General features: G+C 56.2%; 1 protein-coding gene across 9 annotated transcripts in view; it reads left to right on the forward strand.

Moving 5' to 3' along the window:
* TNS1 (tensin 1) overlaps positions 1 to 25,656 on the forward strand; it is a 250,960-nt gene that overhangs the window by 148,288 nt on the left and 77,016 nt on the right. For all 9 annotated transcript variants that reach the window (XM_034785186.1, XM_034785187.1, XM_034785188.1 and 6 more), the window contains 6 exons: positions 1,066 to 1,178; positions 2,287 to 2,347; positions 5,734 to 5,809; positions 6,376 to 6,505; positions 9,592 to 9,657; positions 13,021 to 13,182. In XM_034785186.1, the coding sequence (XP_034641077.1) occupies positions 1,066 to 1,178; positions 2,287 to 2,347; positions 5,734 to 5,809; positions 6,376 to 6,505; positions 9,592 to 9,657; positions 13,021 to 13,182 (608 nt within the window). The remainder of the gene's footprint in view (positions 1 to 1,065; positions 1,179 to 2,286; positions 2,348 to 5,733; positions 5,810 to 6,375; positions 6,506 to 9,591; positions 9,658 to 13,020; positions 13,183 to 25,656) is intronic.

The following is a 25,656-nucleotide window of genomic DNA, read 5'->3' on the forward strand; positions in this document are numbered from 1 at the left end:
TGAAGTGGCAAAGTTTGCAGACGATACAGAACTACTTAAGATAGTTAAGTCCAAAGCTGATTGTGAAGAGTTACAAAGGGATCTCACAAAACTGCGTGAGTGGGCAAGAAAATGGCAGATGAAATTCAGGGATGATCAATGTAAAGTAACGGACATTGGACAACATAATCAGTGATGGGGTCTAAATTGGCTGTAACTACTCAAGAAAGATCTTGGAGCCATTGTGGATGATTCTCTGAAAACATCCACTCAATCTGCAGCGACAGTCAAAAAAGTGAACTGAATGTCAGGGGCCATGAGGAATGGGATTGAGAATAAGATAGATGCAGGCATATAGTCAAGTTCCAGGTCGGGGCCGATACCACGGATCAGAGTCCGAGTCAGGTTACAGGGTCCGGGTTAGGAGGCGACATCCAAATCAAGGTGAGGTCGAGAGGAGTTCAAGAACGGAGCAGGAATGGCGGTGGCAGCTACAGGAGAGGTGCGCTGTTGTCTGGACGCTTCCTGGAATGCTCCGTGGGTTTATTTATATAGGGCAGGGAGCCAATCAGCAGCCATGAGGCTGCTGCCTGTCAGAGCCTTTGAGGTGGGACTTCCTGTGGTCTGTGTCCTCAGTGGGTTGTAGGTAGTGTAACATGAGCTGGTTATGGAGATGTCTGCTGCTTGGCAGCTTTGAAGGCCCAGGTTTGAGACCCCTTGGGCCTTCTAGCCAGCCCTGAAACCCTCCTCCCAGGCTGTGAAATTTCTGGCCACCTTGTTTCTGCTCAGCCAGCGCCTTTGAGTCTCAGCCTGGATCCTATGGTGTCAGTTACCAGGGTGTCGCCTTTGGAGCAAAGGATTCTGGGGCACATTTGGAATGGCTTCCGATGCAAGCAGCTGAGCCGAAGGGTTAGTTTACAGACGGGTAGGGCTACTGAGCGGGGTACCCGGGCGGAAGGAAAGGAGCAGAGGGAATAGGGGGCGGGTGCCCAGCCCCCTTCTGCAGCGAGGAGACCAAAGCAGCTTGAACGGGCCGTGCTAACAGACACCACTAACCTCCTGACCCCACGCTGGTTTCTGCCCCAGGTATGTCCATTACTTCAGCGGCCTGCTGTCCGGCACGATCAAAATGAACAACAAGCCCTTGTTCCTGCACCATGTCATCATGCACGGGATCCCCAACTTCGAGTCCAAAGGCGGTAAGTGTCCCCCCCCGGCTCCGGCACGGGAGGGCTGTTTGCTGCCCCCCAGCGCGACTCTACTTTCCAGGGGCACAGAAGCTGCATGAGGGGTAGGGGGCCCGGGGGTGGGTAAACCCCCCAGCGTTTCAGAAAGGTTGGGTACGTGCAAGTGAGACGAGATGCTGCGTGGGAGCCAGGGGCTGCCGTGGGTAGCTTCCTGCCGGCCGGGTTTGCCGCCGCAGCCCCAATGCTGTGTCTTTCACAATGGCTCTTGGCTCGGGGAGCTGCTTTGGTGGGGTGTTTATTCCCTACAAGGAAGATGTGCCCCCTGGCCAGGCCAGAAGCTGGAGCCAGGCCATGGTATCAGTTGCCCAGGGAGCCCAGGCCTCTGTGGGGAGCTCCGGAGTCTCCACCTGCCCTGGTGGGGGTCTGGGGTGCCTGAGAGCATCCCGCCCCATGCCCTGGCCCCCTGGGGCACACCGCCCAGAGCAGGTGGAGGGAAGGACGATCACCCAGTCGCTAGCCACCGTGCAGCTCTGCTGGGGATGGCAGTGGTGGGAGCCCTAGTGTAGACAGAGCATCTGTGCCAACGGCTTGTAGATCTGTTACGTGGCCGTTTCTGGTGGATTCCAGAATGGAGCCACAGTTGGGCTTATTGTGGGAACTCAGCGGCGGCCCTAACTCCGGGGGTTTTGCTGGCACCCTGACACACCGCCGCCAAGCAGGGGGGTTCCCATCCTCTGGGGCACCAGCCCGCAAGCTGCATGGGCTCCCCTCTGTTGTCATCAGCAGGGGCTGGAGCACCGAGTTCTCTTCACTGCTAGTTGTCAGGGGCTCTGGACCCCAAGGGCTGGCCGTTGGCCGGGCAGCCTGCCGCGTCTCACATAGGTCTGCCAGGAGGAAGGGCGGACGATGTATAGGGGCCTCTCTGCTCCCACCTCCACGTGTCTGGGACGTCTGTTGTCCAGGCCTGGGGAGGGCGCTGCAAGAAGCAGGCAGGCTAGGGAAAGGTCCCCAGCCCTCTGGCCCCCTCCACCATGGCTGGGCTCTTTGTTTTCCTTCCCAGTGACTAAGCCCCTTGGCTAACGAATGCTCCTTCTCTCCATTTCTGGTCGGTGTCTTCTAGGTTGCCGGCCCTTCCTGAAGATCTACCAGGCCATGCAGCCGGTGTACACGTCCGGGATCTAGTAAATATCACCTCTCTCTCGGGTTCCTCTCTCTCCCTCCAGGCCCTTCCTTCCAGTTCTTGTGACTGTCTCCTGTCCGAGAGCTGGTCCCGGGTGACCCAATGGGCCTTCTGCATCTCGGACTCCGGCGAGCTCGGGTGTTGGTGTGAAACACGGCGGGGTCCTGTCAGGGAAGGGGAGAGTTCGGAGTAGAAACAAGCTGCACTTTGCGCTTCTGGTTCATGTTGGCCACGCAGAGTCTGGTTCCCTCTGGCACGATGTTCCCAGCCTGTTCCGAGCACTCGGCTGAGATCTCGGGCAGTCCAGGAAGTGACCGTCCCTTCCCATCCGTCTAGCCTCACTCGAACTTGCTGTGGAGTTTGCAGTGCTCCAGGTCGGGCCAGGCAGGGGGCTGAGACCTCGGTCAGAGCTATGGGGCAGGGGGAGATGAGCGAGAGCTCTGAGGCCGGAGCCCCTACCCCATTCTGCCCCTTCCCCTGTGTGGGCCCCGCCCCTGTTCTGCCCTCACTCCACCTCTTCCCCCCTGAGACCTCGCCCCCCCCGGTCTGTGCCCCCCACAGTGGCCCCGAATCCGGAAAAGCTCTGTGTCACCATGGCGACCCCAGGGCCGCGGTGGGGGGAGATTTTTCCGGGGGTCCCAAATCCACCATTGTCCTCCCCACCCCGCAGCGACATGAGGTTAGGGGAGGCTTAGCCTCCCCCTGCCTCCATTATGCGCCACCCATGAGGCCGGGCCAGGAGAAATCTTCCCTGGGAAGCTCCAGACCTGCTCCGGACTCATGCCGCGTAGACTCACCCCCGACACGCGGCTGACCTGCTCCGAAGGATCCCGGCGGCACTGGTGGATCAGCGCATCTGACCTAAAAACTGCCCTCCCCTTCCGGTGTGCTCAGAGCCCCTGCCCCAGGGCGTGCGAGCGAGGCCCAGTCGATTGGGAGACAGACGATGCACTCAGGGGGAAGTTCCCTCCTGTGCGATCAGGCAGCGCAAGGCCCGGAGGGCTCCGTGGGGGACTTCGATGGTGCCCAGGCTGCCCGCTGGTGGATCCTACCCTAAGGGAGAGAGGGGAAGGCCAGAGCAGTGGTCGCACGGGCAGCTGCAGTGCTGGGACACGGGACAGTGACTGGGAAGCAGGGATGTAACATCGTTCGTGCTCGTTGGGGATCTCAGAGTACTTTGTGCGTCTCCCAACCTCTTGGGCTGAGGAATGGGGCTGGGAGTGTCGCGAATGGGCTCCCTCATGGCATCTCCCTCCCCGTATTTCGGGCCTTCCGCCTCCCAGGAAAGTGGATCTGGGCAGGAGTGCGGGGGTGGGGAGCTCAAGCATAGAACCGCACCCACCTGCTACCTCCAGCCACTCAACGCCACATCAAGGCTGGGCCAAAGATGGGGTCAGCTCCCAGCCCGGCTCCCCCAGCCCCACCTTCCGACCCTGCCCCCATTGAATTGTCTCACCCGGCGCCTGCCTGGCCCCAGTGCTGATGTGTGCAGCGGGGAGTGGACAGTTTGGCTTCCATGTGCTAATTTGAAGCTAGGCGGTGGGGTGGGGTGTATGTGCCCTGGTGGACACCCTGGGTATGTCTACACTGCGCTCCAAGCCTGGGCTCTCACTCAGGTTTGAACCCAAGCCCCTCTTCCGTCCACACGCGTATCAGGCTGACTCAGGTCAGCAAGCACTGAGGACCTGGGTCTTAGGACCCTGCTAGGGGGTGGGTCAGCACGGCAGTGAGACCTGGGGCCAGCAGTTGTAAATCCAGGTTTACAAGGCAGTGTGGATACTCCAGGGCAGGCATTGGAACCACCGAGTCCACAATCCCGGGTCCCCCCGACGTCAGTTTGCAAAGCAGTGTAGACACAGCCTCTGTGAACACCGTCGCAGCCAAGGGTGCGTGGAAAAACGCTTGTCTCTTTTCTTCCCTTGTCCCTTTGGCCTGTCCGACCGCACCCCCCGCTCCCTAATATGTGACCTGCCCATACAGGACATGCCTGTTTCCAACCAGGCCTGATGCCACCTCTTCCATGACATTTACCACAGGCCCAGTTGTACCTTTCAGCTTTTAATAGCCTGTCTATGGGAAGCTGTTAATAAACCCCACGTTCATCTCACCCGTGAAAGCTGAGCTCCCAAGGCCACTTGGATTAACTCCCATGGACCATCACATCCACTGGGCGGGCTGGTGCGGGGCAAGTGAGGAGATTGCTGAACAAAGGGGGTGGAAGTGACAGGCCCAGAGCCCCATAGATAATTAGGGGCAGAGCTGTGGGGTGCTATGTACCCTGGGTCGTATCCTGCTCTAACCACTAGACTAAAGAGTCGTTTGGTGTCCCAGTAGGGCACTGCTCCTGTATAAATGCTGATCGTTGGGTCAGGGCCCACTGGGAGAGACGGGAATGGAGTTTTGCTGCTTCTCTTTGGTTTTCCGGGGACGCTGTCAAATAGTTTAGACCCCAGCAGCGACCAACTGTATATTATAATCAGCTGTAAAATGTGCTCCGGACTCTAACGATCGACTTTAAAAAAGGCTGCAAAAGGGCAAATCCAATAGCCAGTGTTTTTCGTAGGACCTATACAAAAACGACCGCTGTCCCTGGCATGATCCTTGTGAGCTCCCTCGGCCGGCTGGGCTGACACGATCAGCAATGCTGGCGCGCCGATGGGCTGATTTCAAGCCCCGTTCCTAGCTCAGTGATGCAAGAATTCCCCTGGGAATATGGGAGCTGAGTGACTAGCCCAGAGAAATTCCTGCTGGCCCGAGCCGGCTGTGCTAGGATCTGCTGCGCAGGATCCAGGTGAAGAAGGCCCCGCCTCACTGTCCCCCCATTCAAGCCCCGAGTCCTCACCCCAAGCCCCCAACCGGCATTGGGGTTGCCATGGCTTTTTCTCCACCATCCCCGTTCATTTGGGTAATTTCTCTGCCCCTCCTGGGTCCGTCTGCGGGTTAAAAGCCCAGCAGCTGGGCTGCACCTGACAGGGGGGTGTAGCAGGGAGCACACTGGGTGGTACTGCGGGAGGCCTGGGGTCTGTTCCTGTCTCATTTCCCCGCCTGCCGATTTCGCCCGTGAGCTCTTCGGGGCAGGGACTGGCCCTGGCTGTGTATCTGTACAGCACCCGATCCCGGGTGGCGCCTCCAGGCGCCGCGGAAATGTGTACAAAGACCGTGGTAATTTTCCTGGCCTGGGGGGCAGCTGGAAACGGCAGAAACTATGTGATGGAGCCTTTTCTCCTGGCGTTTCCAGCCAGGCCTCGGGCAAGCTGGGGAAAGCACCCGCCTCGCTAGGGTTTCTCTCCACGCCCACCCCCGGAGCTCCAGGAGATTGCCTGCCCCATGGCTGATGGAGCCCTTGGGCTCGTGCACCCAGACTGAGTGATTTCTCTCTCTCCGCAGCAACGTGCAAGGAGACAGCCAGACCAGCATCTGCATCACCATCGAGCCCGGTCTGCTCCTGAAGGGAGATATCCTGGTAAGAGGCCGACGTGGCCTTTCGAGCTTCAATAGCAGTCTGCCCTGAACCTCCCCTCCGGCGGGGGCGGTGGGCCCACTGGGGATAGCCTGGGAGAGGCAGGAGGGGACTGCCGGGGGAGAAGAAACAGCCCGTGGGGGAAGGTGGAGGATAGTCCGTATGGGTAGGGAGACCCCAGCTCGAGCTCTGTGCGAGGCTGAGCTCTCGGGGGAGCGGCCAGAACCCACCCCGCCGTTCTGCAGGTGATGGGGAAGGGTTCCCAGCTTTGCATCTTGGTGCAACGGGGTGAATTGGTGCCTTGCAATGGCCACATGCTCACATGGCATCAAAGCCATCTCCACGCCGCCTGGCCCCGGAAGTCACTGCAGGAGCCGTCCGGTCTGCCCTGTTGCAGACCCGCCAGTTACCCGAATATCAGGGTGCGCGACAGCTGGGAAGGGAGGAGAGAAACCGCTCCTGCTAGGCCAGCTAGATAAGGAGAGGCGGCGAGACTGAGAGCCGGCATTGCCCAGGGCTCGCTGGTCGGGTTGTGGAGAGGCTGACACCTCTTCCCTTCTCCCGGGCAGCTGAAATGTTACCACAAGAAGTTCCGCAGCCCGACCCGAGACGTCATTTTCCGGGTGCAGTTCCACACCTGCGCCATCCATGACCTCGGCATTGTGTTTGGGAAGGAGGACCTGGACGAAGCCTTTAAAGGTGATTGCGTCATTCTTGCCAGGCGGGGAGAGGGATGTGGGACCCAGCCTGGACGGGTAATCTTGTGCCGCTCACGGTTTTGGGGGGGGGGTTCATTGATGAGTTACTTTGCTGGCTTGGTTTTCACAGTTCTGCTCCATTGCGGTTCTGATACAGCTCCCATCACCAGGGTGTCTGGGAACATAGATATATCAGCCCCAGACTGCGGGACTTTGGTAATTTTCAGAGGACTTGGAATATCAGGATCCTAGGATGCTTCCCAAACTGTCTCTGTTTCTCTCTCTCTAGCATATCTAGCTGTGACCCGGGTTCAGTCCACCTGGGGTGACCCCTTTCTCCACATTAAAAGTGCAATGGGATCAGTAATGACCTCTTTGGTTTTGCCTCTTATCTAAGATGGTCGCACAGCACTTCCCAACACCATGGTAGCGCATTGATCCAGTGCCAGCCCAGTGGAAAGGGCAGCACCAGTGCCGCATCCTCCGAATCTGGCTTGTCTTTGGCCTCTCCAGTCCTACCCCGCTTCACTTGTGAGATCTGATTAGCTCATTCGTGGTCTGCCTGCCTACCTAGGCTCTTACGTGGCGTCTGAGCACCGGAGGTTGGGAATGTCCCACCGATAGACGTACCCTGGAGCAATGTGCATGGAGGTTCACACCTGCTCCCATCTAGGGCAGCTGTAAGGAATCTCTGCCAAGCTCAGCTCGTTGGGAAGTTGCTCTCGACATCTCGTCCAGCTACCCGTGGGTACCAGCCTGAGACGGGAGCTTTGTGCTTGATGCAAACCTGCCCGCTAGGCCCTACTAGGCGTTTTCATACCTGCATCCTACCCTCCACGTCTGTGTGTCCACACGGAGCTGAACATTGTCAAGAAACACACAATACCTGGAGAGCAGATGGTGATTATCTTGCCGCCAGCAGCACTGTGTATCCTAAGTGGTCCCCACTGATAATTCATTGGGTCAGTCGGTCTGTTCATCCATCCATAGGCTGCTGTTGGGTGAAGGTCCCTTCAGCTCTGCCCCTGTATCATCTCCTCTCGGTCCTGCCGGGATTCCTGCCACCTGTCCAGCTAAAGCTGGTTGGTCTACAGCCAAGAAAAATCAAAATTTCCTGACAACAGAACTTGCAGTTTTCTACAGCCACCCATCCATTCCGAGCCACCCGTCCACCGTTATCAGCCCCTTTTAGCCCTATTGGAAATCTGGTTGGAAATCTTTTATCGAAACACACTTTTTGATTAAAAGTAGCTTTTTGGTGAAAGGGAAATTTTAGGGGAAAAAATTCCATTTTTGATGAAAAAGGAAAAAAAAAATTCAACGAGAAATTGCAACAAAATGGATTCCCCTCCCCCCCCCCGTCTTTTTTTAAATTTAACGAAGAAAAAGAATGATTTCCTGACCGGCTCTCTGCCTGAAACGCTGCTGCTTCCCTCCGGCCTCATCTCCAGGTCCCTGCCCTACCTCAGGGCGAAGGCCTCTTCTGCACTGCTCCTGTCCAGCCAGCCCTATGTCTTCTCTCCTCCTCTGCAGGTCACTGACCTGCTGGTGTTGCTCTGTCTCTCCGCCCACATCACTGCGGGGGAAAGACCTGGGATTTCTCCCTCCCTATCGGCTGCTTTCATCCCCAGTGCAGGCTGAAGGTCTCCTCCTCGCTCCTCAGGCTGGGTGGGTTTGCCTGCAATCTGCATGTGTGGCCAGGGATGTGACCCTGCTCGCCAAGTCGTCTTCCCCAAGCTGCACGGTGGGTTTGAACTCGCTGGGGGTGGTGGCCCCCCGGCATCTCTCATGGGTCATGCCCGTGCCACTCGAGCCAGTGTTCACTTGCCAGCTGGTCCTGAAACATGTGCTGTTACTCTGTCTTCTGGTCCAAAGGTGTCCCCTAGCTCCAGCAGCCCGCCCTGGGACACAGGTCTGCTTCATTCAGCGAGTAATTTACAACCGTGCCCCAGAGATGTGGGGATGTGAAACGGGACCCTGCGGGAATGCCCAAGGTGACGCATTGCATGCGGGGGCTATGCCAGCAGCCGTTGACCTACGCCCTGGAACAATATTAGTCACTCCCGCACGGGCGCCATGACATTTTTACAGCCTGCAAGAGTGTCAGACTCTAGACCAAGCGAAAGTACTTTTGATGGAGTGACACACGGAGGATGTATTTCTTACTGTAATTACCCTTTGGCCCCGGAGCAGGCTCAGGTTCCCCTGCGTAGAGCCCCCACCTTCGCCGGTTTTAAGTCTCAAGAGTTGATTGAATTGGAGAGCGAAGGAAGGGAGCCACGTACTGCAGCTGGTGGCCAAGGATCACTCGTTATTTCCATCGGAGGCGTGTCTCAGGCCTCCCCCAGCGGGAAGGACGCCCCGTTACAGCAGCGACTGACAGATGGGTGGAGAAGGTTGCTCAGATGTTCTGGTGTTGAGCACGGTGTAGAAGGCAGATGGGGCCACCCCCATGTTGAGTGGCAGTGGACACCTTTCTTGGCGGTTTGTTGATGGCGTATGGGGTCCTCCATCTCTATGGAGTCCATGACTGGAGGGGGCTGCCATCCCCTGTGAAATGGTGTCATGGGTCTCACTCCATTTCCTAGTTGAGATGCAGCCGTGTCACTAAACCGGCACTGATTGGCTCTGTGTGGTTGACCCCAGCAGGGAGGCTAAGAGCCGAATGGCCATGGAGGCAGAATGCACACTGGCGATCGTGGTTCAGCGGCGGTTGAATGCTTTATAGGCTCAAGACCCTGGGCGGCAGGGGATAGATCACTTGGTGATTGCCAGTTCGGTTCATTCCCTCTGGGGCACCTGGAATTGGTCACTGTCGGAAGACAGGACACTGGGCTACATGGACCTTTGGTCTGACCCAGTCTGGCCGTTCTCCTGTTCCGATGTTTTTATGTTTGACGAACGGGGGGCTCTGTCTCCATAGTTGGGAGTCTGACATTTTACCCAGGCTAAGCTCTCAGGGTGGAAACAGCAAAGGGTTGCCCATGGCCCTGCCCGTTGGTGAGCGACTTCTGGACCCCCCCTGCTTTAGTGCGGTGCGGGAGCTTGGACACACGCTGAGTTTCCTGTGTTCTGTTTCCATCCTAGACGACCGGTTTCCGGAGTATGGGAAGGTGGAGTTTGTGTTCTCGTACGGCCCCGAGAAGATCCAAGGTACGGCCGGCGGCCCCTCTGCATGGGGGCACTGCAGCCCAAAGCTACTAATCCCTGAGCCCCTTGCTCCCCCTACCCACTCCTTCCTGTGCCTGCCACCTCTGCTCCCATCCGCTTTAGCCCCCGCCCTTCCCCTTCCGCCATCCCCCCGCCCCTCTGCCAGCACCCCACTGGCACTGGGCAGCTCCTTGCTGTGGGTGAGCGTGGGCGGAGGGGCCCTGCTGCCAGGCACGGCGCATGCCCCATGTGCAGTGCCAGTCTCGTACTGCTCAGTAATACGGTCTCGCTTGGAATGAGGCATCCTCGTGGTGACCTGTCCGGGCAGGGGAGCAGCCCCCATCTCCTCCTCCACCTTCACGGAAGCCGGAGCCCTATCTGGGCAGGACACACAGGGAGCTGCTGGTCCCGAGGCGTGGAGCGTACGGCCAGGCCAGCGCAGCAACCGGGCTGACCTCGCCAGTGTGATGCCGGGCCAGCCCCCGCTCCCCACTGAGACCAAAACTCCCGGCAGGCGTGCAGGGGGCGTGGGGGTGTCACTCGGGAACTGGGACTCTCAGAATCCCAGCTATCCGGCCAGTCCACTCACACATAGCACTCCCTCGTGGCCAGGGACAGCGCAGCAGCTCCTCGCTGGGCTAGGGCCCCCGGGGGCGGTCGCTGCCGCGCTGTGGTGGTTTCTCTGTCAGGTGACTTGCTCCTCTCCCCCCGCATTCCGGGGTCCCAATTAAAAGTCCAAAATGTCCTGAACAGAAGCAAAAACCTTCCGGCCTCTCTGGGGCTGTTGTTCAGTCAGTGCTCGGTTCAGTCTGCTGCCCCCTCGCGGGGCTCCATACCCTTGGGATGGGCTTGTAGGCCCCCTCCTTGGGGCCGGTAGGGGAACTGGGTCCCAGCCTCGGCCCTGTACTGCACACCTGGGCTGGACCCTTTCCCCCTATTGCAGTTTTCCCTGGGAAACTTCCTACCCTGCCTCTTTAGGGCCCCTCTGGGTTTCCCAGTCTCTTCCCTGGCTAGTCAGGGTCTCTCCCAGGCCCCCTGCCTGAGAGCTTTCCTCCCTCTCTCCCTGCTCTTAGCCTCCTTTCCTGCTCTGCTCTCCTCTGTGAGTCAGGGTCCTGCAGTCTCTTCCCTCCAGCTCTTTCTCCAGCTGGACCTTCTCTGCACTTAAACCTGGCTCCTTTTATACCTGATTCATAGGTTCTTAGAGTCCAAGGCCAAGGGACCATTGGCATCATCTAATCTGACCCCCCTGGCCACAGAGCTGCCCCAAAACAATTCCCAGAGAAGGTATTCTGGGGAAAAAAAATCCAATCTGGATTGAAAAATTGTCGGTGATGGAGAGCTGACCACGAGCCCTGGTAAATTGTCCCAAGGGCGAATAACTCCAAGAGTTACGCCTCATTTCCAGTGTGAATTTGTCTAGCTTCGACTTCCAGCCACTGGATCGTGTTAGACCTTCTGCTGCTAGACTGAGGAGCCCCTTATCAAATATTTGTTCCCTGGGTAGGTGCTTAAAGACAGATCCAGACACCCCTTAACCGTCTCTTTGTTAAGCTAAATAGACGGAGGTCTTTGAGTCTGTCATTATAAGGCAGGTTTTCTAGTCCTTTAGTGGTACTCGTGTGGCTCTTTTCCGACCCCTCCCCAATTTATCAACATCCTCCTTGAACTGTGGGCACCAGAACTGGACACGGGATTCCAGCAGCGGTCGCACCAGTGCCCAATCCAGAATAAAATAATTCCCCCGTTGATGCATCCCAGGATCGCATTAGCGCTTTTGGCCCCAGCGTCACATTGGGAGCTCATGTTGAGTTGATTACCCGCCATGACCCCCAAATCTTGTTCAGAGTCACTGCTTCCCACGATAGAGTTCCCCCATCCTGTGAGCACACGCTGCGCTCTTTGTTCCTAGAGGGATACGTTTACAATTAGCTGTATTAAAACACATAGTGTTTGCTTGAGCCCAGTTTATCAAGCAACATGGACCACTCTGGATCAGTGATCTGTCCTCGTCCTTATTTACCCCTCCCCCAATTTTTGCGTCATCTGCAAACTTTATCAGTGATGATTTCAGGTCATTGATAACGATGGTAAATAGCGTAGGGCCAAGAACCAATCCCTGCAGACCTCCCTAGAAACACACCTGTTGGAATGATGATTCCCCGTTTACAGTTACATTTTGAGACCTATCAGTTAGCCAGTTTTTAATCTATTTAATGTGTCCCAAGTGAATTTTATATTGTTCCAGTTTTTTAATCCAACTGTTGCTCAGTACCAAATCAGGTGCCTTACAGAAGTCTCTATATTATGATATATACCTTTATCAACCAAATTTGTAATCTCATCAAATAAAGTTACCAAGTTAATTTGATAGGATCTATTTTCCATAAACCCATGTTGATTTGCATTGATTACATTACCCTCCTTTAGTTCATTGTTAATTGAGTCCCATAGCAGCCGCTCCATTATCTTGCCAGGGATTGATGTCAGACTGACTGGCTTATAATTACCGGGTCATCCCATTTACCCTTTTTAAAAATTGGCACAACATTAGCTTTCTTCCAGTCTTCTGGAACTTCCCCAGTGCTCCAAGACATACTGAAAATCAACATGAATGGTCCAGCAACCTCCTCAGCCAACTCTTTTAAAACTCTTGGATGCAAATTATCTGGACCTCTGATTTGAAAAGTCCAACTTTAGTAGTTCCTGTTTTGCATCCTCCAGCGATACTAATGGGCATGGAAAGAGTGTTATCATCACCAGATGACAGTGAGGTTCATCCTGTAACCAGGGTTGGTTTAGCCCCAGAGCAAGCCCCCCGTTACAGTACCCCCTCAGTCAGTGCATCTCTATACATGCCCTTCTGTCACTGTCCGTCCCCAAACATGCCCCTGTGTCTGCCCAATTTGCTGCTTTCTGTCCATCCTCAGACACGCCCCTCTGTCTGCCCCCATATATGCCCCTTTGTCCGTCTGTCTGTTTGATCAGGAAGAGCTTCCTGACAGTTAGATCTGCTAGTTCACAGGATGCCCAGCGCTGGGGAGCGCTGGGAGTCCCACATCAGGCAGGATAACTAACCCCTGGTGAATGACCGATTGGAACAGCCTGGGGTTGGCAGAGAGATGCACTAGGTCCTGTGATGAGTCTTTCCCATCTCCAGAGGCTGATTCCTTTCCTCTTCCTTTTGTCCTGCCTTTCTCCCTCTTTCCTTTCACTTCCTGTCTCTTTCTAATAACCCAGCTTCTCCCGTCTCTCCCCGCCCCCCCAATCCTGCCCAGCCTGCTCCCGTCTCTCCCCTTGTCGTTCCAACGCACCAGACCCGTGTGTGGCTTCGGCCTCCTTTACTGACTCACCTCCGCCTGCCCTCAGGGATGGAACATCTGGAGAACGGCCCCAGCGTCTCCGTGGATTACAACACCTCGGACCCCCTCATCCGATGGGACTCCTACGACAATTTCAACATCCGCCGAGAGGACAGCATGGAGGGTACCTGGGCTGGTCCCCACCAGGCCCACAAACCTCCGGACACAGGTCATTGTTATAACATATTATTATATTGCCCTGGCCCCTACGGGAGCCCCTGATGTGCCAGGCACTGTGCAGACAAGTCATAAAGAAGGCAGTCGCTTCCCCAGAGAGCTCACGATCTTGGGGGTCAGACAGGTGGATGAGGCAGACAAATGGGGGGCCGGGTGGAGGAGGTGGTGATAGGGCCCTCTGGTCTTCCAGCTACTTCTGTGTGCTCAGAAATAAGTGCGGGGAGCGATTTAGATTTATAAACAAGACGCCTGTCTTGAGACGGCGGCCGCCTCTGACTGCAGATTAAAAACACAGTAGCTCAGCATCATTGATGGAAGCGATGGAACCAGGCCCACGGCATACGCTGGTTACACAGCAAGGCTAGGACAAAGCTATCCCCCAGTCTGGCACGCTCACCCCATCGGGTGAGACCCAGCAGCCACCTGGGCCATCAGCCCTTGCCGCTCACCAACTGGCGGCGGGGGGGCACTCTTGCCGGATTGTTTGGGGAGGGGGCACATTCCAGAGGCAAAGGGTCCCTCCTAGAACTCCCCTTTATACAGCGGAGGTCTAGCATCAGCGTCCCCTGCAGGTCTCCACGGATGTGACCTGCGGAGAGAGGGGGTCTTGCAGGGAAGTGCAAACATGAGGATAACGAGCAAAGGGGGTTGTAGGAGTCTGACTCCATTCTTTATGGACCCTCGTCACTGTATTGTTTGAGCTCTCACGCCCCCGCTCCGAGCCCGCGGGGCTTGGCCCATCCAGCTCAGGGAGCGGGCACCTTGGCAGGGTAGCGCTGGGGGGGAGCTGGCACTGCCGCTGCCCATGCTGGAGCCGCTCGGTGGGATGGGAGAGGCCTCCTGTCTCTAGGGTTGTGGATCCAGCCTCTCGCTGCCAGGCTGGGGTTTGGAGTGGGCATCCTGGCCTTGCCAAACCTGAGTGAATCTGGGAGAGGGGGGCAGGGGTCTCAGCCCAGAAGGGCTCAAAGTGCCCTGCGCTTGGACTAGTATCTCTGGCAGATACGGCTCAGGGGGGCCAGGGAGCGGGGCGGAGGGCAACACAACCCGTAACTCTCGCTCCTTCCCTACCTGCTGTTCCCCGACGGCCCCGCTGGTACTGGCGGCTGGGACGGGTCGGCTCGCTGTGAGTTCCAGGCAGTGGAGAGGTGAGGCTTGCAGGGCATGGACGGGCAGGGAGACAGGCAGTCAGCGAGTGGTGCTGCATGGCGGAGAACCATCATCCCACCCCCGGTCCCATGCCCATGCCCGTCATCCCCTCAGGGTCTCGGCAGCCGCTTCCACGGCCTGCAGGCAGCGAGGCTGGTGGGCGGCCCTGGCACGAGAGAGCCGGGATCGTTGTGGGTCTCAGTCAGGAGGCTCAGACAAGCTGCCCACAGTGCCGGGGTTCGTGCAGAGCTGGGCTGGGGAGCTCACTGGAATAGCTTCGCCGGCGCCTGGCCAGAGCCCGGACGCACCAAGGCCCAGAGAAACGAGACACGGGGCCAGACGGATTGACTCCAGCAGAGGGTGATTATCATAGACGGGAGCTGGGCTATCAGAATCGTAGAATATCGGGGTTGGAAGAGACCTCAGGAGGTCATCTCCAAGACGCAGAAGAAGACTCGGTCCCTGCCCCAGGACCTTGTGTTCCAGACGAATGCACGGTTAATACATGTGGAGAGCGGGTGGCAGGGACCTGGGCCTGGGCGGCTGTTACTGCTTCAATGCTTTGTCCTCCCAACATGCACGCGGAACGGGGCTCGCGCTTGTTCTAGATCCCAGCAAGGCGGGCGATGGAATTTGGTATCTCGTCCCAGACAGGGCGCCATCCCTGGTGCTCCAGAGAACGCTGGCTGCCCCTCGCCCCGTCACAGAGCCGACGCCCGGCACTCGGCCTAGGCTGTGCAGCCCGAGGTTCTGACCCAGCCGTGAAAGCGTTCGATCTCCCATCCTAGCATAGCGCAGCTGCCGGCCTCCGGAGGGGGCGACTGGGTTTTGGGATTGGCAGGAGGGAGCCACTCAGCTGAGCAGCAAGAAGGGATTTAGGATGAATGTTCAAGCCGTACTGGGGGTTAGTTTCTAAAGGAGGTGGGGACTGTTGGGAGTGGAGAGCCACTCAGCTGCACTGCTTAGAGCTGGGGGGACCTCAGCCCGGCCCAGGGACTAGGTGCAGCGGGGGCAGGACGGGGGTCCTCTCTGGCCGTGGGAATGACCCCACAGTCCCTGCCAAGGCAATGGAGCTTGATGTCACAAGCCGTATGTACCGGGGGGAGCCCAGCTGGCGGCACGGAGGGTCAGTGGGTTGGTGGTGGTGGAAGGTGAGAGTGTAGAAAGGGCTACAGCGTCTGAGCCCAGTCCCTAGCCCACGGCGATCCAGCCAGCCATGGAGAATGCAGAGCCCAGAAAACCTGGAAGAGAAAAGCCAGGGAGCGTGGGCCTGGGAAAGTTGTTGCTATTTATTATTAACCTTCTGTCCTTCCCCGACACCTCCTATCCAGGGGTCTCAACATGCTTTATACCTCACAGCCACCTTGTAACACCAGTGGTATCTAGTGCTTGTATCACTACACACGCACACACACACACATTCTAGATCTAAAGCACTTGACAAAGTAAGGTCGGTCTCGTTAATCCATTTTACAGATGGGGAAACTGAGGCACAAAGAGGGGAGAGTGGCTTGTCCAAGGACTCCCCCCTCCTTCCCACCAGCGATCCAGGAGTCAAACCCAGATCTTACAGGATGGCTGGCCTGGGTTTAGCCTTGAGTCTCATTTTCTATTGTTCGTGCTATCGCAGATTTTGCCAAGTTGCATGACTAATCTGTGCCTCAGTTTCCCCATCTGTGGAACGGGGGTAATTCTGTCTAGCTACCTGACCTGCGGGGGAGTGGGCTAAGCCTTTGGACTTGGCAGATCAGCAGCATTGTAGATAGGCAGAATATTCCCTCTTTGCTCTCCGCTCCTGCACCTTCGCCTCTTGGTCATCCGTGGCCATCAGTGTGGGCTTGCAGGGAACAGACGGTGTTTTTATTTTGAAGGTGTGTGGGACATGTGTCCCTGGCTCCCCGGATGTTTGCCTGAATGTCAGATGCCCAGTTCTTGCTGCCGTCTCCGGGGTGACACGAGTGTTTACAAATTGCCCCGCTTGATGCATAGGGCAGGCTGAGAGAGCAGAGCCTCGGGCATTGCTCCTGCCAGCGTCCCAGGGGTCTGTCCGGCTCTGGACATCTTGGCTAATTCTGTGTCCTGCGGACTGCGAGCGCTGCACTCGGGAGTCCTGAATAAAATCTCCCCCTCCCCCTGGGTTTGGTTCACAGTGTGGGCATGGAAAGCTGGCAAGGGGCAGCCTCCGAATTCCTGGCAGTGAAGAGGAAACAAGGACTCGTGACACATGGGCTCAGGCATGTGCCTGGCATATCGGGTACCCAGCGTGACTTCATTAGCTCTGCAGAGAAGGGTCCCGACCGCCCTTCCCTAAGGAAATCAGCGATGCTGATGTCTTAAAGGGCCGGCCCCTTTCCCCGGCAAGATTCCCGGCCAAGCTAATGGCAGGTTTTGCCTGAGCAGGGACTGAGCAAAACCTCAAGATCTGGCCTGTTTGCAGAATCTAAGATCAACAGGTCATCCTGGGCATGGAGAGCTGCTGAGGAGCAGGTGGACGTCAAGGAGATGAGGTTTTCCTAACTCTGCGTGGGGAAGTGGTGGCTGCATGAGGAGCAGGCTGGAGTGAGAGCAAGGCCTGACAACCGGGCGGCTGCTTTTGCATGTGCATTTACCAGAATCCAACCCAAGAAAGGTAGGAAAATGCAGAGCTCCGGGGGAAGTTGCCCGCGGCGGAGAAGAAATGTTTTATGCCCCGGAGGCTTCGCTTTCTGCCTTGCGCATGGAACTCTTTTCATTCCCTTGTAAGGTCAACGGCGGTTCCCGTTCCTGGAGACCAGCACTCAGAATTCTTCATCCCCCTGGCAGGAAATGTTAACAATAACGGATGGCTCGTGAAATGCTTGGAGGGACCCGGCTAAGCCTCACAATTTATGGCTTCTTTCTGGTAGAGCCATGAGGCTGTCAGGAGGGGCAGGTACCGAGGAAGCGTATTTATCATTGCCGAGCGTTCCATTCCTGGCTCAGAGCCTTGTGGAAAATCCTTGGACGACGCAAGCCAGGATCGCCCCAAGAAGGATTGGTTGGTTTTTTCTCTTCACTTGTGTTTGGCATCTCCTTTATTCACTGCTCTCTGCCAGCCACAGCCGCTGAGAGCCAGGTGCTGCAGCATTTGGCATTATGGTCTGCTCTGTCTTGTCTCTCTGGCTTCTCTTCTCTTCAAATCAAATGATCCGGGCCTCCATCGTCCCTGCTCGTCTGTGTTCTTGGTGTCTCTGGGGTGTTGTAGTCAGGATCACCATCTAGGGACTGGCTAGGGGAAAGTGGCAGCTCCCTGCCCCGTTCCTGTTTTCACAGCGCCCGGCGGGCAAATGATTCCTCTCTCCTTAGGAGCCTCAGCCTTGAGGTGAGACCACGGCACAAGGCTTCTCCGGACTCCTTTCTTCACGGCATGCGCCTGCCACATCAGAATAGCAAGATGGGCTTGCTGGGAAAAATATTAGTTGCAGGTAACGGGCCTGATTCTGCATCCAATGGCAACCCCCCCGCTGAGTTCGATTGGGCCGGATCCAGGCCCCGCCTGTCCGTGTGGTGAGGAAGTAGGCACAGAGGAAACCATCAAAGGGCCATTGATTTCAAGCAGCAGGGACCCCCAGCTCCGCTAGTCTGACGTGCAGCGCATCATGGGACATTAACCCCTCCCAGGCTCCTCTGCCTCGAGCCCCCAAGCCTGGATGAGAGAAAGACCCGTGGCTGTTGTGTGCCACACGCAGAGAGCAGGAGGGACCCCGAGGTGCCACCGGTGCCGGAGGCCTCCACCAGGGCAGGGGATAGATGAGCTGAGATGTACCTGGTCGTACAGGTACAGGTGTACCAGGAGGTCAGGTGTCCAAGCCGCGGGGGTCTGACACGTCAGGTGGAGGATCTCAGTGAACCACACCACGGGACCTGAGCTGCTGCGACTGTGGGTCTGGATCAGTGCAGTTGGCCCGTCTCTGATCTGAACTGAGCAGGGAGACTCCTAGCCCCAGTCCCTCCCTGCACCTTTCTGGGGTGGGCAGGCCTCCGCCTGCTCCCCTCTATTCTGGTGGAGCAGCTCCACTGAGCGTAGTGGGGGGCGCCTCCCAGTCTGAATTAAGCCCGTCGTGCAATCTGCTGCCAGCACCGTCCTCTCCACCAGGTGCTTTCCGTGCTGCAGGTGTGGGTAACACTTCAACTCTCACCGCTGCAGCCCCAGCTCCCTCGCGGAGCTAAGGTCTTGGGCCGGCGGCCGGCACTGGAAGGTCTTTTAGCAGAATGCTCTGGGCAGAACGTGAAGTGGAGGGAGCTGGACGGTCAGTGCAGCCGCAGGGATAAAATAACGGTGGTGATGGAGAAGGTGGAACATGGACCCTGCCGGGTTGAGAGGCGGAGAAGGAAGGACTTGACCAATCAGCAACGAGGAGGGAGAATTTTGGCTTTAGTTGTGGAATTCCACCTCCTTGGCCTTTACGTAGCACCCAGCACTACTAATGCCTACTCTCTCCATGCCTGGGAGGTAGGGACTCTCACACTCCGTGTGCAGAAGTGGGGAAACTGAGGCATGGGCCAGCGCAATGACTGTGCAATGTGCCATTGCTGGGAACAGACCCCACGAGTCCCAAATCTTCTCTCGCCACTAGACCAATATCCTTCCCTCAGGAAGGAAAAACCCAAAAACAGCCGCTCAGAAAGCGTTTGGGACCAGCTGCTTCCTGTTTTGATTGATTGCTGTTGATATTGCAGCAACGGATTTCGTTGGGTTTCGTTTTTTAGTTAGTTTAAACAGCGTTTATGGGGCAGGAAACGCCTGCTGATGGCTACCTCGGATAGGCAGCGGATGTGGAAGAAACATCTTGTCTTCTTGGACTGAATCACAAATATGGCTTGCCACTATTTGGAGGGGACTGGAAAAGGTTTTTATGGAAAGTGTTTGAAATCCCAAGGCCTCGGCAGAATAGCGGTGCGGACCTAACGGTTTCAAACTTCAAAGAGATGGAAGACAAAGATCCCAGCTCCTTGTTTTCATCAAAGCTCCCGGGGCATTTTTGGCAAGCGCTGGATGTTATCTTCAATCTCCTGGCCACATCGTAACACTGAACAGGTCATTGTATTTTGCCGCCTTAACTTTCCCCTGCTAGTTTAATTGGGTACATTTTGATCATTCACTTCCTGATCTCAGCTGTTGCATAGCATTGCTGTTCCATTTGGACCTGAGCCAGTGACCCATAAATCAATGCAAAGACTCACGTTACGTTTGTTAGACATTGGATTGGGGCTGAGAGCCTCAAAGGTATTTAGGCACCTGACTCCCATTGGAAACAGACCTTTGAGGGTCTAAGCCTGGGCCCTTAAAGGGTTGCTGAGTTCCTCCCCAGAGGTGGCTGCATTTCAGTGATTCCTATAAATCAGGGGGCGTCAATTATTTTTTTGTCAAGGTCCAAATGTCTTGGCCAAGGTATAGTCCAGAGAAAATAATTACAAAATAATAACAATAATGATAATAAGTAGCCCAGCATCTGGGATGTGCAGAGATGGTGTATGGGGCAGAGCCCAGAATCTCTCCCAGGGCGTACGAGGGATTCGGGAACACGGTGCCCGGCTCAGCTCTGCATCTTTGTCGCATGAGCAGTTGCTGGACGCCTGATCTCAGGCCCTGGCAGGTAGAAAAAACTCCCTTCTCCTGCCCCTTTCAGAGGCACGTGGCATCCCCCAGGGCGGCTCCTGCAGGCCTGGGATCTCAGAGAGACGTGTCTACATGTTTAGAAACACTTCTGGCTCTGGTAGGTCTCTGCAGATGGGCCCATCTCCCTCCCACATGCTGCAGTGCCAACAGGAGTCTATGTAGCCAGCTCTCTGGAGGGCCGGGTGTGTGCACAGGCCTGGAGGGAGCTCCACTGATCCACTCATCCCCAGCTCTGTCAATGCAAGGCTGAGAGCCACCGTCCCCATCTTGGGTGGGCTTAAAACAGCCGCTCCCAGGAGAGGTTAGGGTCTGTGAATCATGGCCGGGCAACTCGATCCTCCCTAGCAGTGCGGAATCCCTGCAGGCCAGCCTGGTGCTGGCTTCTATAGGGTGAGCCGACCTGGCCCCCTCCCCACAGGGGACCCCACCTCCCCATGGGACACTGCCCCTGTGTGCTGGTGAGCTGGGCCAGGGTTTTGCATAGAATCATAGAAGATTAGGGTTGGAAGAGACCTCAGGAGGTCATCTAGTCCAACCCCCTGCTCAAAGCAGGACCAACCCCAACTAAATCATCCCAGCCAGGGCTTTGTCAAGCCGGGCCTTAAAAACCTCTAAGGAAGGAGATTCCACCACCCCCCTAGGAAACCCATTCCAGTGCTTCACCACCCTCCTAGTGAAATAGTGTTTCCTAATATCCAACCTAAACCTCCCCCACTGCAACTTGAGACCATTACTCCTTGTTCTGTCATCTGCCACCACTGAGAACAGCCGAGCTCCATCCTCTTTGGAACCCCCCTTCAGGTAGTTGAAGGCTGCTATCAAATCCCCCCTCACTCTTCTCTTCTGCAGACTAAATAAGCCCAGTTCCCTCAGCCTCTCCTCATAAGTCATGTGCTCCAGCCCCCGAATCATTTTCGTTGCCCTCTGCTGGACTCTTTCCAATTTTTCGACATTCCTTCTGTAATGCGGGGCCCAAAACTGGACACAATACTCCAGGCGTGGCCTCACCAGTGTCGAATAGAGGAGAATAATCACTTCCCTTGATCTGCTGGCAATGCTCCTACTAATACAGCCCAATATGCCGTTAGCCTTCTTGGCAACAAGGGCACACTGCTGACTCATATCCGGCTTCTCGTCCACTGTAACCCCCAGGTCCTTTTCTGCAGAACTGCTACCTAGCCATTCGGTTCCCAGCCTGTAGCAGTGCCTGGGATTCTTCTTCCTAAGGGCAGGACTCTGCACTTGTCCTTGTTGAACCTCATCAGGTTTCTTTTGGCCCAATCCTCCAATTTGTCTAGGTCACTCTGGACCCTATCCCTACCCTCCAGCCTATTTACCTCTCCCCCCAGCTTAGTGTCATCCGCGAACTTGCTGAGGGTGAGTCTTTCCCACTCCACCCATGGGGGAACGTGCTTTCCACCAGCTGGGTGGGAACCCAGCATCTCTGGCCCCCACCCAAACAGCGAGGTGCGAACCGAGGTGGCCGGAGAGATGTTTGCACCGGGGCATTGCAAGCGTCATGGCCTGAAATGTCCCGTCCGGCCAACGCTCGATCGAGCACTCTCTGAGGAGATTCGGGGGCTTGCAAGTCCCAATGGGCCAAAGGGATTAAAGGTGCAAGGCAGGAGGGTCAGCCTGCTTCCTCTTTGCTCCGGCTTAACCCATTCTCTACTGGCAGATGATTGTGGTTGTGCCTCAGAATTGCTGCGTGCAGGACTTTCGTTCCAGTGAGCGCTGTGTTCAGAGATTGCACCGGTTCTTTCTTTCTTTCTTTCTTTCTTTCTTTCTTTCTTTCTTTCTTTCTTTCTTTCTTTCTTTCTTTCTTTCTTTCTTTCTTTCTTTCTCCCTCCCTCCCTGGAGCATGCCTGTGTTGAGTTACCTGCCTGTCTCTTAAGCACTCCCAGGCCCTGAGGTTTGTAGCATTGCTCTCTGATAACCCGAGGAGAGGCTGCGGTGGGCAGGCAGGGAGAGGAGAGGTGCCCTGGCAGACGGCAGGAGCCTCTAATCACATGGAACTTGGAGTGGAAAAAGAGGAGAGCCAAGCCTTTGATGCGCTGCGTAGCCGGAGCCCAGTCCAGAGAGGACAAGCCAATGTGAGCGGGAGGGGGCGAGCGGGTGTCCTAGGGGGAGCGTGTGCGTGGGACCTTGTTTACCGTTCTTCTCGCCTTATTTGGTCCGAGAACTGCATGCAACATTTTTGACATAGCAAGAATGAGTGTGTGTTGGTCGGGGGAGCTGGCACCGGCACCAGAGAGAGAGGGAGGGATCAGGCAGCTGGTACCTTCCTTCCAGCGCTGCTGGCTTTCCCCTGCGTGAGAGCACTCCCCAATGCCGCGGGCAGCAGGCCGGTGCGGGGGGGGGGGCGAGGTGGCCATGTGAGTTGGAGGGTCGGCTCCGCGTCCCGTCCACGACGTCCCCTCAGGAGGGCGCAGCGGCCGTAGGGAACAAGAGCTACTCAGCCATGCTCCGTGTTGGCCGGCCCAGGAGGCTGGCGGGGAGCACGCAGAGCAATCCTGAGAGGTGCAGGGCAGGTGCGGCTCCAGGGGACACGGCACGAGGGATCGCGGATCTGGGGGTCCCTTCTAGCCTTAAACCCTGGGACTGGGACCCTGCACTGCGCATGGTGCACTTAGTACAAGTGCGGAAAGAGCTGGAAAATTCCAAGTCCTTCTGGATCCTTTTGGGCAGATCACCTGTAGCCAGTAATTTATTTACTGGATGAGTTTAGCCTCTTTTTGTGCCTGAAGAAGATCCAGAAGCGGATCGCAGTGTCCTCCAACGGGTTTGCTGTTTGAAATTCTTTGCCAGTTTTTTTTTTGCAAACGTTTGCTGTGTTCTTTGGGAGTCTTGGATTTTCAAACGGTGTTGTTTAGCTGCGCTTGATCAGATAAGTCGTGTGCTTGATTCTCTCTGCTGGTTGCCTTAGCTCTGAAGCCCTCAGGCACAGGAATTTAAAATTTAATTTGGGGCCAACGCTTCGCCACCTTGCGCGGGTGACTTTGAAATTGGCCTTCCGTGAACACCAGCCCCAGCAAAATGTTACCGGAGAGCGAAGGCAAAATTGTCTCCCGCCCAGCTGAGTGCGTTTAAAATTCCAACAAATTGCCATGGAAGAGTGGACGCAGACGTCACCCAGCTGTGCTGTGTTGGGCAACAGGGAACATTAGATAGACGGGGACTGCCATCTCTGGACAGGCCAGGTATCTGTCTGACAGCCTATCTTAGATAGAAGCAGAGAACTGTAGGCCTGGAAGGGACCTCAAGAGGTCGTCAAGTCCAACCCCCTGCTCTGAGACAGGACCAAGTAAACCTGAGCATCCCTGACAGGTCTTTGTCCAACCTGGTCTTAAAAACTTGCAGGGATGGAGATTCCACAACCTCCCTGGGAAGCCGATTTCAGAGCTGCACGACCCTGAGAGTTCAATTTTTTTCCTATTCTCTAACCTAAACCCCCCCTTGTTAGATTAAACCCGTTACTGCTTGTCCTGCCTTCAGTGGACATGGAGAGCAACTGGCCACTGTCCTTTTTATAACAGCTCTTCACATATGAGAAGACTGTTATCAGCTCCCCCCTCCGTCTCCTTTTCGCACGACTAAACATGCCCAGGTTTTTAAAGCTTTCCTCCTAGGGCAAGTTTTTGAAACCTTTTCTCATTTTTGTTGCTCTCCTCTGGACGGTCTCCAGTTTGTCCACATCTGTCCTAAAGCGGGGTGCCCGGTACTGGACCCAGCACTCCAGCTGAGGCCTCCCCAGGGCTGAGCAGAGCGGGACAGTTCCCTCCTGTGTCTTACATACAACGCGCCTGTTAACACACCCCAGAATGAGGTGAGCTGTTCTCGCATCAGCATCACACTGTTGACTCGTATTCAATCCAGTAGCCCCGGATCTTTTCAGCAATGCAACTGCCTGGCCAGTCATTCCCCATCTGATTTTTCCTTCCCAGGTGCGGTACTTTGCACTTGTCTTCATGGATTTCCACCTTGTTGATTTCAGACCCGTCTCCAACTCGCTGAGGTCGTTTTGAGTTCTGAGATGCCCCTGTTGCCATTGTATCGGCTCACAATCTTTAACGTACTTCATTGTCACAACACTGCCCCGGTGTGGCAGGGCAGAGCTCTCACAGCAACAGGCCATCTCCTTAGCTAGGTACTTAGCCGGCCTCGTCTATCAGATCGCCTCACAATCTCTACCCTCACAACTGTTCCGGGAGAGCATCTCGCTGCGCTAGCAAGTGCTGGGGCGGTGGAGGGATGCACATGGTGTTATGTGCCAGGTTTTCCTTTTTCCTTCCCGAGGCAGATTTCCTCTGTCTCCTCCTGCAAACAGCTCCTTGCCCCCCTGTGGGCATTCGGCAGGGCGGAGCCGAGCCATGCGGCCGGGGCATGACAATGGGATTTGCAGCAGGAGTTTTCTCCACAGATGCTGCATTGTTGGCTGGGGTCCTGACCCCTCCGCTTCACATTCCTGCCAGGCTGCCTCACAAAGAAGGGAGCCCTCGTGTAGACAAACCCAGCCTGAGCACGTCCCCCGGGAAGAGAGAGCGCTCGCTTGGGCCCCCTTGACCTGCGGAGGCAGAGCCATCGTCACGTCACGAACACCACCGGGAGCTGTGCCAGGAGAGCTGCGCCGAGGGGAAAAGCAGCTCAAACATGGGTGCCCTAGAAATGCCACGTCTAGAAACGGCCAAGCAAGCCCCGTCGAGGACGGAGAGATTGAGCCCCCCGCTCTGCTCCAGAGCTGCCACTCACGCTCTGACATGAGTGCTCCGGGAGCCGTTTGGGCGCGGTGAGGGGGCCGTGAGCGAGTGAGGCGATGCCTCTGTCTCGCGGCCCGCCAGCAGGCCTCTGCGCCGGCCGCTTATTATAGAGAAACCTTCTTTTAAAGAACATGGCAGAGCCTCTGCAACTGGTTTGGACTGGAGCTGTTTTACATTGGGCCAGATCCTCAGCTGGGGTAAATCGGCGTCGTTCCCTCAAAAGCGAGCGGGACTGTGGCCGCATACACCCGTTGGGGATCTGGCTCTGTGGATTCCGGGGGAGCAATGCTGGTTTATGCCGTTGGATACGTGACCCCATGGCCTCAATGGACAGGCCTTGGAGAGATGAGAAATGTTAGAACCAGTAACTGCCCTTAAATAGCTTTTCCCAGCAGTGGTGTCTGTGGCACTCAGCCCATGGGCCGGTTACAACAAGGCAGTTTATCTGGGTCGGTTTCTCATGTTTTTCCGCCTGAGCCAGTATGGTTATTTACAGCCCAGAGCCTGCCCCAAATCCCTCCCCGTCTTTGGTAGCATTTGTCTTGCTGGGTTAAGCACCAAAGCGGCCATATATCACCGCCTCCTGTCTCCCGCTGGGGAGGCCGCGGCCAGTTTGCGGGGGAAGTCACGGCAGGTGGGAGCGGGGAACTGTGCACATGGAATCATAGAATATCAGGGTTGGAAGGGACCTCAGGAGGTATCTAGTCCAACCCCCTGCTCAAAGCAGGACCAACCCCAACTAAATCATCCCAGCCAGGGCTCCATCAAGCCGGGCCTTAAATACCTCTAAGGAAGGAGATTCCACCACCTCCCATCAGCTGCTTCCAGCGGGAACATCTCCTCTCGCTGGCCTGGCTTGTTAATGTTCATAGCTCTGAATCTTTGCTTTAGACAGGAATTCAAATCTCCTGGGAATCCTAAGCAT

Source organism: Trachemys scripta, chromosome 11 (assembly GCF_013100865.1).
Source record: "Trachemys scripta elegans isolate TJP31775 chromosome 11, CAS_Tse_1.0, whole genome shotgun sequence".
NCBI lineage: Eukaryota > Metazoa > Chordata > Testudines > Emydidae > Trachemys > Trachemys scripta.